The sequence below is a fragment of the Panicum virgatum genome, chromosome 1K (assembly GCF_016808335.1).
Source record: "Panicum virgatum strain AP13 chromosome 1K, P.virgatum_v5, whole genome shotgun sequence".
NCBI lineage: Eukaryota > Viridiplantae > Streptophyta > Magnoliopsida > Poales > Poaceae > Panicum > Panicum virgatum.
Genome location: NC_053136.1, coordinates 13,725,013 through 13,744,242, shown reverse-complemented (window position 1 = coordinate 13,744,242; position 19,230 = coordinate 13,725,013). Strand labels below are relative to the sequence as shown.

At 46.2% G+C, this 19,230-nt stretch overlaps 2 protein-coding genes across 4 annotated transcripts; one reads left to right on the top strand and one right to left on the bottom strand.

Moving 5' to 3' along the window:
* Window positions 1-10,215: 10,215 nt before the first annotated feature.
* On the top strand, window positions 10,216-12,764 carry LOC120696076 (transcription initiation factor IIA subunit 2-like). Its single transcript, XM_039979238.1, has 4 exons — window positions 10,216-10,420; window positions 10,799-10,930; window positions 11,008-11,058; window positions 12,396-12,764. Exons 2-4 carry the CDS (start codon window positions 10,802-10,804, stop codon window positions 12,543-12,545), a joined length of 330 nt encoding a protein of 109 aa, XP_039835172.1. The 5' UTR covers window positions 10,216-10,420; window positions 10,799-10,801; the 3' UTR covers window positions 12,546-12,764.
* A 31-nt stretch (window positions 12,765-12,795) lies between these two features.
* LOC120696052 (DEAD-box ATP-dependent RNA helicase 58, chloroplastic) lies at window positions 12,796-16,502 on the bottom strand. Of its 3 annotated transcripts, none has more exons than XM_039979216.1 (10): window positions 15,925-16,490; window positions 15,732-15,825; window positions 15,503-15,616; window positions 15,317-15,412; window positions 14,933-15,037; window positions 14,658-14,816; window positions 14,494-14,562; window positions 13,995-14,084; window positions 13,314-13,454; window positions 12,796-13,245 (listed from the first exon to the last, which is right to left on the bottom strand). In XM_039979216.1, the coding sequence occupies exons 1-10, from the start codon at window positions 16,116-16,118 to the stop codon at window positions 12,961-12,963; spliced, it is 1,347 nt and encodes a 448-aa protein (XP_039835150.1). In that variant the 5' UTR covers window positions 16,119-16,490; the 3' UTR covers window positions 12,796-12,960. The 3 variants fall into 3 exon arrangements, with proteins under 3 accessions (XP_039835150.1, XP_039835155.1, XP_039835162.1); XM_039979228.1 differs by having other exon boundaries at window positions 13,096-13,271; window positions 15,925-16,502; XM_039979221.1 differs by lacking the exon at window positions 14,494-14,562 and having other exon boundaries at window positions 15,925-16,492.
* Window positions 16,503-19,230: the final 2,728 nt, after the last annotated feature.

Sequence of the window (19,230 nt, the reverse complement as noted above, 5' to 3'; positions counted from 1 at the left end):
ATTAGCAAGAAGTTTCTTACTAATGACAAGGTTTTGGAATCTTTGGCCTCGCAACTAGAGGGCTTTAGCTCTGTTATTAGAAACCAGTTGAGCTTTAACAAGATGATAGAAACTCAGATAGCTCAGCTAGCCTCATCTTGTCCTAACACTAACACAGGGAAACTGCCCGGGCAACCGGAAGTTCCCTCGAAGGAAAACGTTAATGAGGTGACTACGCGTGGTTGAGCCACACGAGAGCCACCTTTCCCACAGGATGCAGGAACTCGACGGAAAGCCGCATCCGCCAGCCATGCTGATGCTGAAGAAGAAAAACAAGAGGAGGCCGTCGACTCCAACACAATTGCAGCCCAGGAAGACCCCGTGGAACCCCCTAGAACTTCACGGGATTACCATGATACAACTGCCTTACCGTTTTCGGAGCGGATAAGGAAGCCGGTGGCCAAACGAACAATTCGGCAAGTTCATTGAGGTAATAAAGAAGCTATATGTCAATATACCGCTTCTTGATGCTATGCAGGTGCCTACGTATGCCAAGTATATCAAATATATTCTTGGAAACAAGAGAGCGCTGCCCACCACCGAGGTCGTGCAGTTAACAGAAGAGTGTAGTGCTGCTATACTCAACCCTCTCCTGGTGAAGAAGAAGGGCCCAGGCTCCCCAACCATCACATGTTCAATTGGGATCCAACATTTCTCAAACACTCTATGCGACTTGGAGCAAGTGTCAGCGTCATGCCCAAGGTAGTCTATGACTGCCTTAACCATCATGCACTTGCCCCTACTGCCATGTGTTTGCAGCTAGCGGACCAATTGGTTCGCTATCCCGAGGGAGTAGCGGAGAATATTCCGGTGAAAATTCGGAATTTCCTTATTCCTGTCGACTTCGTCATCCTCAACATGGAAGTTGACACCAAGACACCTCTCATTCTTGGGAGGCTATTCTTGAGCACCGCAAACGCAAGTATAAATGTGGGAGCTGGAGAAATTCAGCTCAACATCAATGGTCAGAAGGAGACATTCGTCTTCAAGCCGAAGGTCAAACAATGTTCTCAAGTCAAAGCGATCAACCAAAAAAAAGAAATCCAAAAAAAGAGCCATAGAAGCCGTCCATCCCACCTATCGAAGCCCTCATTGAATACATAGAAAGTCTATGGATTCAAGAGGAGGCGAAGCAAATCAAGCTTCACAACCACAGAAATGCGAGACGAAGAATTCAGCATAAGAAGTTTATGGAATCGGAAAAGAAAGGGGTCGAATCACAACCCACACCCAAGAAGGTGTGGCGGAAGAAAGGGTCGTCGTCAGGAACTCCACCCAGCGACGACAAATGGACCAAAGGAAAGGAGAGTCCCGCTCCGGACTCAAAACCTGAGCCCACGCCATGAGGTTCTTGGTACGTATCCATCATCACATTGCATATAGGGTAGTTTAATTTTCCTTGCATAAGACTTTACTTCATCTCTACATAAGCATATTTGTTTTTGAGCCAAAGCATGTTTGAATTCCAAAACTCTGCATTCAAAAGAGCTTCACAAAAAATTTCGGACAAATGTTAGGCCGGCTGGCCCCGCCTAGGCCGGCCGGCCCCACCTTGCCTCATCTGGTCAGGAGCAACAAGGATTGGGGAGCATTGCGTGCACATGGAGCAAAGGAAAAAGACGAGCACGAAACGTGCCAGGGTCAGGCCGGCTGGCCTCCCTGCGCCGTTCGCATCCCCTCACCACCGAAAGTTGCACTACCACCCAGCGTGGCTCGTTCTGCGCCAAGGAGGAGCAGACCGGCATACCCCAGGCCGGCCGGCCTGGCCCCTATGCCCCTCTATAAAAATCGACAATGGCGACGCTCCTCAGTGCACCAGAAGCTCAAGTTTGCTTGCCTCAGCCCGAGCTCGTCCATCTCCTCTCCCTTTTCTGAGTTCCTTTGCTTAATTAAGTTCTTTTGAGCTAATCAAGTGGAGAACTCAAGTGCTATCTCAACTAAAAACAAATAAAATTCTATAGTGCTTAGTGAAGTTCTTAAACCAAGAAAACACCAAAAATATTTCCCTTGAATAAAGTCATGGAACGCTGAATGACGAATGTTTGCGGTGGTGTAACGCCCCGCAAGAACGTCTAACCTTCTTCTTAATTGTCATATCCTTCGGGTATTGTGTGTGCTAACATTTTGCAGGAACCATGTTCGTGAAGGCTAAAGAAAAGATAAAGAGGACCTTCTCCAAGAGCTCGAGGAGTTCACGGAGTTCATCCTCCTCGCGGGATGCTATGTCAGTCGACTCCGGTCACCATACAAATGTGTCCCGAGAAAAAGAAGAACCTCCAGCAGTCCCAAAACCCTGTCTCCGCATCAGGGTTTTGACGATGGTCGAGCAGATTGCCGTCAAGAACGACTACAAACAGGAGGCCCTGGAGCTACTGAAGAAGCCAAATTTTGGCCATGGCAAGAGGTTCGAAACTCACTTCCTCATAAAAACAGGACTCAAGCAGGACATGAACAATGCCCTCAAAGCCGTCGGATGGGAGAACTTAGCCGACATCGCAACTCTTAATCATGGAGTTTCTGATTTCTCTTGCCATTGAAGAAACCGGTGCTGAAACTAAAGGTTATTTCCGTCTCTTGAATGAACAATTCGTAATGAAACTAAAAGACTTTAGCATCGCGTTGGGTTTTAATAAAAGATGCATCCTTGACCCCAACGAGCTTGCTAAGAAACATCGTTACGACCGAAATTCATGGTGGAGTGCAATATCAAATGAACCTGTGAATAGCAAAAACAGGATAGTCTCCATCCATAATCCTACCCTGAGGTTCCTAGCCAAGTGGCTCACCATGGTCGTGCACCCTGGTGCAGACCTTCGTCTCTGCAGCTTGCCCGAGTTGCAGTACTTGTACGCCATGGCAAAGCAAATCCGCTGCTCTCCAGTCAGAACCATGCTCACTCACTGGTAGAAGATGATCTCTGGCAAAAGCCCCATCGATATGACCTCCCTGGTCACTCGCATTGCGAGGTACGTCGGTGTGATGGACAATGCCGAGGTCACCTTCATGCCAGAGACCGAGGCATTCAGGTACGAGATCGGCCTCGAGCACTTTGTGCAAGGGCACATGATGCGCGATGTGCCCGGAAACTCTATCTTTATGTGTTATCCCGGGCATGATAGGGAGATCGAGCTTCTTGCCTGAGACTCTCTCTCTCTCTCTACTCGGTGAAAAGCCTAACCTTGCAGATGGAGAAGAAGGAGCCCACATGACGGAGTGTTGCAGGTCCACAGACGCAAAGCAGAACCCGGCTGGACCAACAAGCCGGAGCAGGACCATCACGTCAAGCACCCCCGGCCACCACGACTACGCAGCCTGGACCATCTACTCAGCACATGAGCTTCGAGGAAGCATATGGGTACTATGCCTATGGCGACCCGAGCTCATTCCAGGCCGGCAGTAGTGGGTATGCCGGTGACCAGGGACCCTACTACCCCCCAGGTATGCATTCGTCTTATGGTCCATAGGTGGGTCCTTCGGCATCAGCACGCTTCAACTATGAGGACCCGATCATGCGGAGCATCTCCGACTTCTCGAGCCAGATCACCACACTTGGCACACAGCAACAGCAGATGCAGGACACCATAGCACACAACACCCAGTTGACCCAACAGAACTGGGGGTTGACTTCGGCGATGCAGTACGACATCTCCAACATCTTCATCCACATGGGGCTGGACCATCAACCGTCCTAGCCGTACTATCAGCCCCAGCAGTAACAGCAGCCCGAACAAGAAGGCAACGACGATGAGGACGAGGAGGAGGAAGAGGAGGACCCCGACGAGGAGGATCAGGACTCTGATGAGGAGGACTGAGCTTCTTCGAAGCTTGGGGGGTCGTACCGCCAGGTAAGTTACGACATCCATACCATTTTCAGTAGCCATGCCATAATAAGTAATTACGCATATAAAAAATATAAACTCATATGAGTGGAAATCTGTGTAAGCTCTTGCTTTGGAATGATGAATAGTTGCTTTGTTCATGCCTCGTATGTGCCTCGTTTACAGCTTTTTACTATCCTAGTACATGAGCTAGTTGGCACATTTTTAGTTCCACTGAAAAATGGTTGAGTGGAGGCATGAGTTTAATTTCCAAAGTCTAAGTTGTTGCGGGATTCGAGATAGCCCAAACCGGATTTAAAACTGCTTGCTCTAGTAGGGAACCCCTCGGAATCTTTCAAAAATTAAAATTTTGGTGAAGGTTTCCCACATGGTTATAATGACCCATCCAGAGCCTTTCATGTTATATAAACCGAAATGAGCTATCTTGTGTTATCATGAGCTTTGTCGAGCGGTGTGTCCGTCAAGGAAATGGAACTTGCCATCTGCCGATCGATTTCCTTCATATACCCATCGTTTGCTAGCCTCAAATGTCTGGTTTGTCAACCACCCATTCTGGGATTGACATCCACCGCCAGACACCATCCTCCCGCTGTCATACACCCAAAGTCTCCACGTATACCCAATCATGCCATACAAGGTCTTCTCATCATGAAACTCCAAAGTATGAAAATCATATCAGCAAAAGAGAGAGGGGATCATTCTCTAAAAAAAGAGTTAAAAATGAGAAGAAAATCCCACTCTCCCAAAGAGTTGCAAACAAGGAGTTCAAATAAAAGACCAAATTCCCTTTCCAAGTGTGAGTCCATTTCCCTCCATCCCTTGACATTCCACAAGATCAGAATTTGGTTAAGTTCCAATCCTTCATGGATCACCATTCGGCTCATTAATAAAGGTAACCAAGGTATGCAACACTCTCCCTACATATAAACTCCACATATCAGCCTTAGAAGTAGGGAAAAGAGGGTCAAAACTCCGACCCCATGTGAGGAACATACACCTTGAGTGACTCGAGAGTACCATTGGAAAACCCGATCTTCTTTTGAAAAATCCTGCAAAACTCCGAGCTAGGAACCTAAATGAGCAGCAGAAAACATTCTGGTGAAGGTTGTTCAGTCCTTCAACCGCTCAAGACCAAGCGATGAAAACAAATACGCCCCATCCTCCAGAGCTTTAGGTATGAGCCAACTTACTCTCAGTACATACGGGACAAGTAATATGCTATGCACAAGGTACCTGCAGGGTGTGAACATTGATGCAACTCCTGATCCACCGAGCCTCAATTTGAGCTTTGCTCGAGGACGAGCAAAAGATTAAGCTTGGGGGCGTTGATGGCGATAATTTCACATTCTGACCGTCAACTTCTCGGAAATAAATCGAGCTTTACACTATGTTTCATTCATATTTTATTTAATTCTAATAAGTTCCACAAGTTTTGGATGAGTTCTGATTTCAGGAGAACACATGACAAAAATGGACAAAACTGGGCAAGATCCCAGGCCGACCGGCCTCTCCTAGGCCAGCCGGACTGGCACCTCTACAAACACTGCCACGTCTTCAATTCAGGGACAATGTGACACGTTCAAGTACATCTGAGCCGAGGATTGGATGTCGGTTTGATCGAATAGACTGAAAGGCTTGCACAAGGATCAAAGGACCCACAACTCAGTGCAAAGATATGTCCAAGTCAGCAATCCACCTCTCTGAAAGATCACAAGCGTCCACTTGTAACATCGGTGCAACGGAGAGCCGAGGAGAGCCAGAGTGAGGCCGTCCGGCCTAGCATGTGCCTGCGTACAACCCAAGCAAGCTACACCGACATCCAGGAGTGATCACAGATGTCCAGGAGAAGGCAGTGGCCAGATGGCCACACCCCCAGGCCGGCCTAGGGGAGGCCGGTCGGCCCCACTCTGCAGTCTCTCAAGTCTCGGCTTTGCGTGGAAGCTAAGCACAACAGCCACTACTACCTCCAACCGACGCCATGTGCTTCACCTGCTCAGAACCGACCCTGGAAGGCTATAAATAGATCACTCATCCCTCACTTATAACACACACCATTGGAGCTCATTCTCTCTTTACTTTCCAGAGTAGGATTAGCAGTTTGGGAGTTAGAGTCGAGTCGAGCTTGCTCGGGATTCCGGAGTCCTCGAAAGTCTGGTATGGCTCTTGTATCCTTCTTTCGAAGTTATTAATATAAGTTATCTTCTCTACTTTTCTAAGTCAGTTTTACTTTCCATTTTCTTTTATCTTCTCGAGTCTGAGTGTTCAGCTCGAGTGAGGAAGTTGTATCCTTTAGCTTAGGCTAAATTATCTCTCTGATATTCAGGAATCTATCTTACGGTTTTTCTCGCCCGGACTAGAGTATCTCAAGTTAGTGCTCTAGGTTGAGGGGGATTTCTCTCGAAGGCCTCGAGAGAAATCCTAACACCGAGTGCAGACGTGGTGTCTGAGCTTAATGTTAGCTAGAAAGTGTGTTCCACCCCACGATACCATTGTGGTAGGCGGCAGGTGGTGACAACCCTGTCCGTCCCTCGTAGTCCACTACATTCGGGTGCATTCATAGCAGTAGTGCCGACTGCCGTTGGACTCCCTTCTCATCTCAGTCTGAGTCCTTCCCTGAGGCCGCCGAAGTAAGCTCTACCATCCCGAAGATTAGTTAGATAGTTAGTCTGATCTAGAGAGGCTATGGGTGGGCGTTCGGGTTACCCAAAAAATTCGAGTCAGGTATTTCGGGTTTTCTAAAATTCAGGTTTTCAAAAATGCTACCCGAAATTTGCTCTAAAAAATCAATACCCGACATTTCGGGTACCCGAAAGTTCGGGTTCGAGTTCGGGTTTACCCGATATGCTCGAGATCCTCCAATCTGCAAGCCGCCGCCCGCCGGTGCTCCTCTGCTCTCCCCCGAGGTCGATGCGCAGCGGCGGCCGGCGAGGTCGGCGCCGCGGCGCTCGGGACCGGCGGGGATGTGAGAGAGAGAGAGAGAGAGAGAGAGAGAGAACGGGGGTGGCGCCGGCGGCCCGTGGCCATGGCCTCCACGCCGAGGAGCTCGAGCCCAGAGCGGATCCGCACGGATCTGGCCGCCACCGCCCGCAAATCCGACGAGAGAGGAGGATGCCGCAGGAGGGAGCCAGGGAGGAGGATGAGGAGGCCGGAATCGAGCTCCCCCACTGTGTGCGCCGCCGCGTGCCACAGCCGCCGTGTGCCGCCGCGCGCGTCTCCGCTCCCCTGGTCCTGCCTACCGGCCGCTCGCCCCTCGCCGCCGCGCCTCCGCACGCGCGCGGGCCGCCCCGCCGCAGTCGCTCCACTCCGCTGCGCCGACATGTGGGGGAGAGAGAGAGAGAGAGAGAGGGTTGCGCACCGAGTGCAGAGGAGAGTGAGAGAGTAACTCTGGGGGACGGTCGGGCGGCGGGTTGGAGTGCGAGGGTTGGGACCTAGGGGCAGGGGGTGGGGTGCTAGGGTTAGGGTTAGGGAGGGTGGTGCCATGGTGGGCTGGTGGTCTGGTGGGTCGGGCTGCAAGTCTACTGAACAAATATACTTGGGCTGGGTTGAATTTCGGGTTGTTCGGGTAGTTCGGGTACCGTGGCCCATTACCCGGACTACCCGTACTAATTTTGGGTACCGTGGGTTGGAACCCGGATTAGGGTTCGGGTTTTTCGAGTTCGGGCTCGGGTTTTTCGGGTTCGATTTTCGGGCTTCGGGTTTTCTGCCCAGCCATAAGAGAGGCTAGCTCAATAGTTCATAAGTGTATCAGGTGTCTTATCTCGCTCGTTGTCCTCCCAGCTGCTACCTCTCTAAGGAATTGAGCCTCTGTGTGTTACTCGGTCATAGACTGGCCATTTATCTTATCTCTATCTCTGGCTTACCCCTATCTAGTTAGTCGGTTGATTAAGCTAATACGGTTATCTTTCGATTTACGATACTCTTTACCATAGTGCTTCCCTGAGGAAAAATACGATACCCTGGAATACTCCATGGTGAAGTGCTACAATGGTGATTCTGTGCGCTTGCGGAATTAATATTCTATTGGGGCATAAGAAACGCTAACAGTGTACAAGTTCAAGTACCTCGCTGGATCCCGCCCCCTCAAGGTACGATGAAGGTATATGTGGATGTTGCCTCCTGTGCTTTAGAGAAGTGGCAAAGCCAGACCAAGTAGGTGGCAACTTAGCGATGATACCGCCGGCCGCAAACTTGTCAGGCAGCACACACTCCATGTTCGAGAGTTCCTTTGCCAGCATCTGTATCTCATGAGCCTGCTCTACAACAAATCGGTCATCGACCATCTTGTAGTCATAGAGCCGCTCCATCTTATATAGCTCAGTGCTAGCATCGGCAACCCCAAACTTGGCCTCAAGTACATCCCACATGTCCTTGCCCGTAGACATGTCCATGTACACCTGGAGCATGCTCTCTGCCAGGACATTGAGAAGAGCCCCCTGAATAAGTTATCTGCCTCATCAAACCTCCTTTTTTTCCTCAGCCGAGAGGGGAGGTTCGATGCGCTTTTCCTTGATCACGTGCTCACAGTGCATAGCAGTGAACCACAACGTAGCCCGTGTACGCCAGATCATGTAATTTGCCCCACCATCTTGCAGGGGCGGCGGTTTTAGTGACGCAGCAAAGCTAGCACTTGAAAATGACCTATCAAGTTTTTGGATTGTTGAATATCTAGCCATTTTGCAATATGCTTTAATCCATAAAAACGATGCAACAGATACTAACATGAACATGAACATCTCAACATGAGCATAAGCATTCTCTAATGTGCTACTGACCAAAGCAACAAGCACCATAGTGATAATCGAATGCTTAAACAAAGAGGATATTGGCTTATACCCTTGGGTGAACCCAGTACCAGTGCCCATGGTATGAGTTCCACCAGATCCACTTTCAGCATCGGTGCCGGCTCCAGCGCCAGCAGCAGTAGTTCTCCTTGTCTGTGCCATGGCAGCGAGGGTTGGGGAAGTGGCGTTGTCGCCAGAGAGCGGATGGAGCAGTCGCGCCTGAAGAGACGCTCCCCAAAAACTTGATTGCCCGCCTACCCGTATAGGTACGCTGACGGATGGAGTTTCGGAGGCTAGCTCGCCGGAGTTCTCTGTGCGCGCAGAGAGCTCAGGTCGGAGATGCAGAAGCTTGCGCAAGTCTAGAAGTAGTGCTCAGGTTGGAAATGTAGAAGCTTAGCGCAAGTCTGGAAGTAGTGGAGAGAGCGCAGCAGACATGGGCGCCCACCCTTTTAACCATGCTCCTGAACTTCCCGTTACTCCCTGTCGGGGAGGATGAACCTGGACAGGGTGGTTGGGAGTTGGCGGCTAGGGTTTCCTGGGACTGCTGGCGGCTAGGGTTTGGCTATTAGGCTGAGCGCCAAAATTTGGCCCATCCAACCCACGGCCGGCGCGTCGGGCGGCTCGGCTCGGCGGCGACGGCGGCACGCATGTGTGGATTCTTATGTCTCCTTTCAACTTCTCTTTTGTGAGTATCTCACAACTCACTATTTAAGTTGGTTACCTCATCAGTGTTAACACCATATGGTACTAATCCCTTTTTCCAGTTAGCACCTATTGTGGGTCTTTGAAGTTCTTTGATTAAACTAGACTAATGGTGGGCTAAGCCCAATTAGTCCAACATTGCAATGGATGGCACGTTTGATTCATATTAACTAACAGTACCATGATGATCAGTGAATCACAGGTAGAACCTTCACCCTATTTAGTGAAGATCAGAAGAAAAGAACATGCTGCCGTGGGGCGCAAATGTTAGGAGTCGCTCGGGCTACTGTCAGTCAAACCATCGCTTAAGGCCCAATAACTACTTTTTGTTCCGGAATAAAAAAAATTTATTCCCGAACGAATTTTTTATATTGCTAGAACAATTAAAAAATTATTCTGGAACAAAATAAATTTGACTATGAGCCAGTTTAGACAAAAAAATATAAAATCTGGAGTTGGTGACAAGTCTGCTACGGGTCACCCGTGTGAATGCCAACAGCCCCCCCCCCCCCCCCCGCACACACGCACCTCGGGGCGCCTGGGTTAATGTTCATAAGGGGAATTTGTTTCGCTCCTTTTCAATTAAATAATGTTTTGAACTTTTGTTTTAGGAAATTGTATACCTCTATCATTACATAGCTTTATAAAAAATTCGTATGATGAGAACTGACACTTAGAAACAGAATTTGTTTCATCTAGCAACGTACGAGTGTAGGCACAACACAATATTATAGAAAAGTTAGGATGTTTCTAAGAAAAAGTTAAGATGTTTGCTGTCGTCCTTGTCAGCTAACAGCTGCAGGGAAGGGAAGTACAGAGGACTAGGGGTAAAACCGAGAATTGGCACCGCTATTGCGGCCGGATGGAAGAGAACTGTAAGCCTATATAAGCATCCTAAATTCCCCTCTGACCTTCTGCGTCTCCGTATATAAGAACCCAGATTTCGAATTCCTCCTCCCCTCTCCCAAGGTTCCGCGCTCCTCGTCGACGCCGCTGTTCCAGCAGATCCCAAGGGAGTCTTCCTCCTCCTCCGATCCGTCCCCGTCCCGATCCTCGCTGGTAAGAACCTCTCGCGGTTCGATTCCAGAGTTTCTATGCGGCGGCCTTCGCTGGGCGCCACACGGCCTGATCCGGCTCTGGCCTCCGATCCGGGCGCCGCCAGTGAGCGCGACCAAATTTTAGTTAGGTTTTGCTCCAGGCGTCATGCTGTTCGTGGAGGGATTTCGGTTATTTGTTTGACCTGTTGTGCCGTGAAAATTGAAATGCGTGCTAGTGTTCGATCAGGAGCTGAGATGTCTCATCCCGGATGTGCCACCCATAATCATCCTAGCTACATCACATCACATCATCATGACCATATTCATCAATGCAATCTGATAGCCTGAAAAATGTATCCGATTCTCCGCAGCGTGTTCTGATGCTGTTGAGGCGTTGCAGGGGATGGCCACCTTCGAGCTGTACCGGAGGTCCACCATCGGCACCTGCCTCACCGAGACGCTTGACGAGCTCGTGTCCAGCGGGGCCGTCAGCCCCGAGCTCGCCATTCAAGTCCTTGTGCAGTTTGACAAGGTTTGGCTTGGAATTAGTAGGTCGTTTTATCAGTTGGTGCTTATTGGTTGTATTGATCTTTCTCTTCTGTCTTTTAGTCCATGACTGACGCGCTGGAGAGTCAGGTCAAGAGCAAGGTTAACATCAAGGTAGCAGATACAATATGCCCTTCCTATTTATTGATATACAATTCAGCCTTCCCCACTTTGAATACTATGTATGGTGTTGTAACTGCTAGAGAGAAATCATACGTCTAGAGTTTTGAAGGGGATGCTGAGGTTCCTTTTGGTTAAAAAGCCAATATAGCTGTAACCTATATACCACTTCTGTTAGTTATTAGCCATTTCAAATAAAAACGTTCTTGCCAAACAAACAGCTGCTTTTCCTCTTCTATGTTTTACAAACTAGCAGAATGCATATGACGAGGTAAAATTTCAGAATTTTGATATCTCTATGATAAGCACTTGTAAAGATAAGGTAGACAACTATGAAAGTATCTGCTTAACTAATTAATTATCTTTCTACTATAGAATGTGTCATCATTTCTGCTTTATTTTTTGCGAGCAATCATGTTGTCCACTGCAAATTTATTAGATCCATCCATTCAGAGCTGATAAAGGAAAATAATGGGTCTCAAAAACTGTTCTTGCTCCATATGCAGATTACATTTTAAGTATGCCAGCAAAATATTGGAAGCACGTGCCTAGGTGCTTAGTTTTGTAGCGTCATATGTATGCACTGCATGCAGTTTCACATTATTTTACTGTTTAATTTTTTTTCTTGTCAGAAACAAACCTTGCTTAATTCCAAATTTGGCATTTGATTGAATCTTCTGTATAAAACTGTGGCTGTAAATAACTGCAAAACAGAACTTTAATTTCCAATTCCCCACACGGAATTTCAGTGTTCTTTCATTTTAATAATGTTGTGTACATAGAAAATTCTAGGTAGCTGTCTGCCATATTGATGGTTTTCCCTTCCACTTTGTTAAAATATCACCCTCTTATCCATGGCCTCCGGCCAATGCAAGCTTTATAGAACGCTTTTTTCTTGCAAGTGTAGACATAGTTGTCATTGACATGAAAACTGGTATTCCCTTCTCTGTTTTTAAACATGAAACAATTTTTCGAGGCAAGGCCCTTTTGTATGATCTAGGTAATATCCTTTTTGTTGAAGGCGGTGTACATGCCAATAGGTTCACATACTGAACTCTTTATATTATTCCCTCAACTTCAAAATATTACCGTGCAAAGATACCTCTGGCCTTACTATTTCTGCATGCCTTTCCACATGCTTGCCATTTAAGTCCAGTGTTCTTGCTTCCTTCTGGCGTTTGATGTTTTCGTACTCTACAATCTGTAAGCTGAGGCTTAGATGTTACAAAATCCATTAAAACGACTTTCCAAATTGTCTTATACTGTTATGCATCAGTGGTTTCAGACTGTCAGCTTCCCCATATGTAATGGCTTTCCATGTTGCTATACAGGGCCATCTGCACACCTACAGGTTCTGCGACAATGTCTGGACCTTCATTCTAACAGATGCAACCTTCAAGAGCGAGGAGATTTCAGAAACATTGGGCAAGGTGAAGATCGTGGCCTGCGATTCTAAGTTGCTGCAGCCTCATCAACCATAAATTGACAGCCACCTGCTCCATGTCGATTGATCACCATCCAGTTTAGCTCAGTTGATGCTATTCCTGGCGCCACCCAAACTTTCCTAGTTTATGTGAATTTGCCCTCTCTGAATGTTGTTTCTGTGAATCTAAACTATCGCCGTGGCACTAGAGTACCATGGCTGACAACTTGTTATCCGTACTGGTTATGAATATGGTTTCACTCGTTTCTGTTGATAATTTGGCATGGATGTCAGGTCCAATATAATCATGCTTTCTGTTGATAATTTGGCATGAATGCTTCAGGTCTAATATAATCGTGCTTTGGGTTAGGCGATAAATAGACAACAGCAGCTGTCATTTGATAATTTATATTTTAAAATCAAGTGAACTAGGCTGCAAGAGATGTTAGGACCAACTTCGCTATGACAAACTATCACGAGTTGAACGTGAACATGGACTCCAGGGGCAGCTCTTCACAGTAGAACTTGAGCTCATTCTGAAATCTCTGTAGCACGAAGTGCTCATCCTCTGTTATCAGGGTTGTCACGCCGCATTCCAACCTGGAAAATGGCTCTCTCCCTGTTCTTCCAGCACGGTGCAGATAGTCAGTCGCCGTCTTGGGAAGGTCAAAGTTGTATATGTGGCTGGTTTGAGGAAGGTCAAACCCTCTGCTTGCTATGTCCGTTGAAACCAACATGAAGCCTTTTCCCTTCACTTCCTGCAGAGGACACAAATCTCACAGTTCTACGAAGAATGCTTTAGACAATGAACTCAGAGGACACTTACAGAGAATGAGGCAGCTCTAGCATTGAAATTCATATCTTCTTCCAGGAGAAGCACATCTAGGCTTCCCTTGTATGAACTTCTCAGGAACTCAACTACAACAGCGGTTGAAGGAGGATTTCCTGCCTTTTTTGATCTCTCAGACTATGAAAAATAGGTTCAGCAGTTACAAAACAGAATGCAAAGATGAAGCTAATAAGACATCATTCATCATCAACATAATTTCTCAGGACTGGGTGACAAATAGGTACTTCTTTGTTACTGAACAGCTCTGTTTTCAAGGAGGCGGTGGCGGCTCGCCTTGCTTAAGGTCTCGCCTTAGCCCGCCTTAGCCCGCCTTAGGCATCGCCTAGGCAATAAGGCGGTGGTGGATCGCCTCGCCTCGCCTTACCGCTTTAAAAACATAGCTGAACAGACCAGACTCGTTACTTATAACTGTTATAGTATACAAAAGGCTTTATGTTAAATAAATAAATTAAACTGTACACCGCACAGTGCGGGAAGCCTACAGCACTGGGTACGCCCTTTTTTATTGATTTAGTTTTTAAGGGATCTAAAAGTCTGCTTGAATCAGGCATTGATTAGAGCACAACAATTGTGGAAACTGAAATTATGGATGAATATACTTGAGAAATTTTATAAACAACATGGCATGTTACCAAAAGAACTTCATTACACCTGTACCTGTTCAGCAACAAATATGATTGCGGACTTTGGTGCATCCCTCTCAAGCAAGGATAGTAAGACATGCAACCTTTCCTTCTTAGTGCAGATCTGCATATTAATTCCGTTGTCATAGTCACCACGATTCAGGCAGATGGAAAAGAAACCTCAGGAGCAAGGATGTTGGTTGTGGACCTAGATGGCCACTAGGCACTAAATTGTGGGAACAAAAAAAAAGGGACAGACTCTATCCATAGGAATATGGGATTAGTTGAAAATTAGAAGAAATGTGTCATGGCTGTGGGTAGATGCCTACGGGAAAGTGCCATGCATCCCAGAAGTAGTTGTTGATAAGAATGTTACTGCATTTTTACAACAATGAGACTGTGGGTGGGCATGCTTAAGGTAAGTGCCTATGTTTGTGGTAAGGGAGAGAAAATTGAAAGGTTTCTTGCATGAGCTAAAAGAGGGATTGGAGGCGCAGTTACTAATCATTGTACAGAGAATTTGACATGCTCACCACATATTTGTGACATAGGTGCGCAGGCATGGGCTGTACAGGGTTGACGTGAACATGAACCACATCACTCTGCACCATAGTAAGATAGAATATGCGATAAATATTAGCCTACTTCAAAGTACAAAAAACCGCCATAAGTTCTGTTCAGTAGAAGTTAATACAACCTTGGTCCACTTATGCTGTACGCAGTCATGCAGAAAGCGATTGTGCTGAGGGATCGATGCGCTTGCAAATATGGTTTGACGACTAGAGGCCGCTGAATAAGATGTTAATATTTTGCGAAGGGAGCTTACTTGCTTTGATGACCCAAAAATGAAATCAACCTATAAAGACAACAAAGTTAGCCCATTGGCGAATATACTGAAACTTAATCAGCGAATGAAGCGAACACTTCATGTAATTTAGTTCAAGACTGAAGAAAATGGAATGATGAACTCACCTCATCGATAACTAACACTCTAACGGATTGAAGGGTGAAAGCGCGCCTCTCAACCATTTGACACAAGCTTGGCACCGTAGCTACAATTATTGCAGGGGGCTCTGCCTGGAAATTTACCAATATAGCCAGCATTAACAAATCAGTACATGGCACCAGAGAAAAGGAAAGCTTAAATAATACTACCCTTTACATGCCAGTACTACAGAGTTTCCTTTTCATGGTATGTTATTATTACTACCAACACTAGAACCACACAAGCATACATTGATATCAAAGACACATTTAGATCTAACCATCGAATATCCCTTTTTATCCAAAATAAATGGTCCTAACTTATCAAGAATCGGCATAGACATAAGCCCACGAAAATATGGAGAGTATTACCTTGACCCAGCTCTTTTGCCTCTTGAGCATGCCACCATCGAGCAAAGCCATGACAGTGCAGGCCTTGGCTGCGAGTATTCTAGCAACCTTGGTGACCTGAAGCAGTGCAATTACAGAAGCAACTCTGTCAGATAGAATGAAGTGGACAAGCAAATTCTACGGCAAGGAGCAGCAATCAGCAATCACCTGTATGCCAAGCTCCCTTGTGGGGACGACAACCAGCGCTTGCACGGAGGACCTGCCGAAGTCGATGGCAGAGAAGACAGACAAGAGATATGCCAGCGTCTTCCCGGAGCCTGTCTACAATTATAGCTTGCAACCGTGAAATGAGATAGCAAGCAACATCTCAGAAGATGAATTCGTGGTATCGGAAACAAATGGGCAAGAAGCCAAAGGAGATCGAGGAGAGGACCACCTGCGCATGGAGAATGCAATCCTGGCCGGACAGCAGAAGCGGCAGGGATTGCTCCTGCACCTCTGTGGGCACGACATACCCAACCTCCTCAGCCCTGAAAGCGAAGAAACTCCAGTTGCTGCCTCAAACGAGAAGTGGAAGGGATAGATTTAATGGCATGACAAAGGAATGGCTGCGCGGTTGTGAGGTTCACCTCTGTAGGACGTGGTCCGGGACGCGGCCGGCGCAGACCTCACGGAGGGTGGCGGCGGCGGCGGGAACAGCGGCGGCGCGACGTGGGCGGAGGCGGAGGCGCAGAGTGAACGGGGCGAAGCGGGTGCCGGGGGTAGAGTTGAAGATGGTAGTAGGGAGCGGAGGCGCGTAGCCGGAGGGGACGGCCGCCGCCATGGCTGCCGCGGTGGCAATGAAAGAGCAATCGATCCCCTGTCACCTAATCCGCCATGGGGAAGGAGAACGAAGTGGCGCGCAGCCTGGCCACGTGCTCGCCACCAACACCGCGTCCCGCGCGTGGCTCGCCTCGCGCACAGCCCCCGCCGGGCAGCTCCTCGCGCTCGCAGCAGCCGCCGCCGCCCCGCGCCGTTCCACCGACTCCTAAGGTTATCCGAGGGGTGTAGGGAAAAGGTATGGGGGATCGAGGGCGGTCGAACCGGGGAGCACAGGTGAGAAGCTCCGGGCGGGGCGGCGGCAGGAGCAGCTCGAGGAGGCGTCAATGGGGATGGGGAGGCGAGGAGGACGGACTCTTTTTTTTTTCCTTCCATCTCGAGTGGATGACGATCTCTGGCTGTGCGCGTGGCGGGCATCGGACAGCAGGGGCAACGATCGGACGGCGGCGACAAGGTTTAAAAACGCAGGCCAATCCGTGGTTTATAGAAAACCAGAAAAATGTTAAGGATATATTCCTGATGTTTTTTTTACAGTTAAGGGATAAATTCCTATAGAAAACAAACAAAAGCTAATGGAAGTTCCATAATTTGACAAAACTCATCATCACAAGGGGTGTAACATTAGAAAAAGTAGAAAAAAAATAGGGTCATCATTAAATTAAACTAGAAATCTGGCGCGGCTTTGCCGCGCCCTTTGTTTATTGAATACAATTTAAATTTAAACATGTATGAGAATTATGAATTTATTATTTTATCTATGGCTGGAGCGGCTTTGCCGCGTTCTTTGTTTATTGAATAGAATTTGAATTAAACATGTATGAGGACTACAAATTTATTGTTTTATCTATAGCCGTAGAGCATATTGTGTTTGCATAGAGAAAACCTTTGCACTATAGGTCAAATATATATGGCCATGTGTTGAAACTCTATTGTTATAAAGATATCAGGAGTTCATCTAAATTTCAAGGCATATATATGCGTGGTGCCAGGGGCGAAGCCACGTTGGGCTTGCCGAGTGCACGTGCACCAGGGGAAAAAACAAAGATTCAATGGTTAACATCTAAATTTTCCAAGGAATGTGATTTTTTTTACACATGTATACTGAGGTGTGCACTCGGGTCCACTATGCTCTAGCTTCGCCCCTGCGTGGTGCATGTATCAGAATTTAAATATGCTAAGGACTGACCTGAACCTGCCAGGAATGAAAGTGGAAACAGCATCATAGTAACTCTTATCTTAACTATAATGGATTGAGAAGCATGTGTGTTTATCTACAATGAAATTAACGTTGATTCTTCATTGGACAGAAAAACTAAGAGTATATGTGAATAAACGGTAATCCCACTTAAAAGTATATCTGGTATTAAATTACTCACTCCTTCCACTTTTATAAGGCATAATTTAACATAGCATGGTCTTCTAAATAACACTTTGACCATTCATTTATTATATATTATGTCACTTATGGTTATAAATTTATAATCATGATAAAATATACTCCCTCCGTCCTCGAATATAAGTTATTCTGGGATTCAAAATTTGTCCTCAAATATAAATCATTCTAGAATGAATGTGGACCCAACCATCTTAATTGTGCATCGTTTTTGGGTCTTTTCTAATAGAAAGATGTGCATGCAACCATGTATGGGGAGGTACATACGGGGAAGTGCATAGAAAAAGCATGCTAATTTAATTAGCAAGTTCCCAATGCTTAATAATTAGGGGTATGAGAGTCTTTTCTACACAATCATAATATGTCCTAAAAACTCTAGAATGGCTTACATTTCAGAACGGAGGGAGTATTTGATTATGAATCCAATCTTATGAAGTTTACATTATAAAAATAAAAAATAGTAGTTAAATTATTGGTCAAAGGTAGCAAAGTTAATTTGAATCTTGATATACATGTGTGCCTTATAAAAATGGAAGGAAGGAGTAGCATGAAGTTGGGCATGTACAGCAGTTTAGACAGCTGCTATCTGTTTGAGACATACAGACAACTTTACAATAAGTTGTCTATTTTGCTGTCTGTGTGATATTTAATGCGTTCTCTAATTAGTGTTATTTTGTCTAGGAGCATGAGCTAGAGAGTAGACGAAAGAATTAACAACACCATGTATAATGATAGCCATGTCAACTTATTTTGTTGATGTATTCTCACACAAACTGCGGCTATCTAACTCTTATACGTCCTCTTCGAGGCCGTGTTTGGTTGTAACCGTAAAAATTTTGCGAAAAGAGAATCTTGTATGCATGGAGTACTAAATATAATCTATTTGCAAAACTTTTTTAGAGATGGATGCAACTTTGCGAGCTGAATCTAATGAGTCTAATTAATACATGATTAGATACAGTAATGCTACAGTGATCATGCTCTAATTATCGTCAAATCATGCGATCAAATGCCTCATTAGATACAATATTGCTACAGTACCCTTTGGTTGTAAAGATGCTTTTATAATTAGACTTAATTTAATACCTCTAATTAATAGTCAAAGTTGCAAAAAATTTCTATCAAACTTTTTCACCCCAAACAAAACACAACCCGATGTTGGTTGCGGACCGTGACCTTGCTCCAACCTCGAGTAATGCGCGGTGAGAATGAAAAAAAAAAATCCTCAGATTAATGGTGCCCCCATGATAGTTTGAGCGTGTGTTCAGGAAGGATCTGAAAGGTGGGAAACCAATCCTTGCGCTAGTTTGTATCCGGCCTCCGGCTCATACTGCGGCCGCCCGATTAAGCAATATGGTAATCCAACGGTTAATATTTATTGTAGACGTGGCCTCACGGCTGCTTAATTTTGGCAGGGGTCAGCTTTCGTCTTTTAAAGATTTACTATTTCTCAATCCATCCATGTACGATAATTCAAACCAAGATCCTGTTTGGGTTCCACATGCTTATAATAAATCCTCCAGAATCTTGATAATTAGCACTATTAATTACTGATAAAATCTATTACATTATCTCTAGACTAATTTGCGAGACGAGTCTAATTAGTCTAATTAATTCATAATTTGCTACAGTAATCATCCGCTAATTATAAATTAATATCCTTCGTTAGATTCGTCTTGCGAATTAACCTAGGAATTCTGCAAGTCGTTTTGTACATAAATTT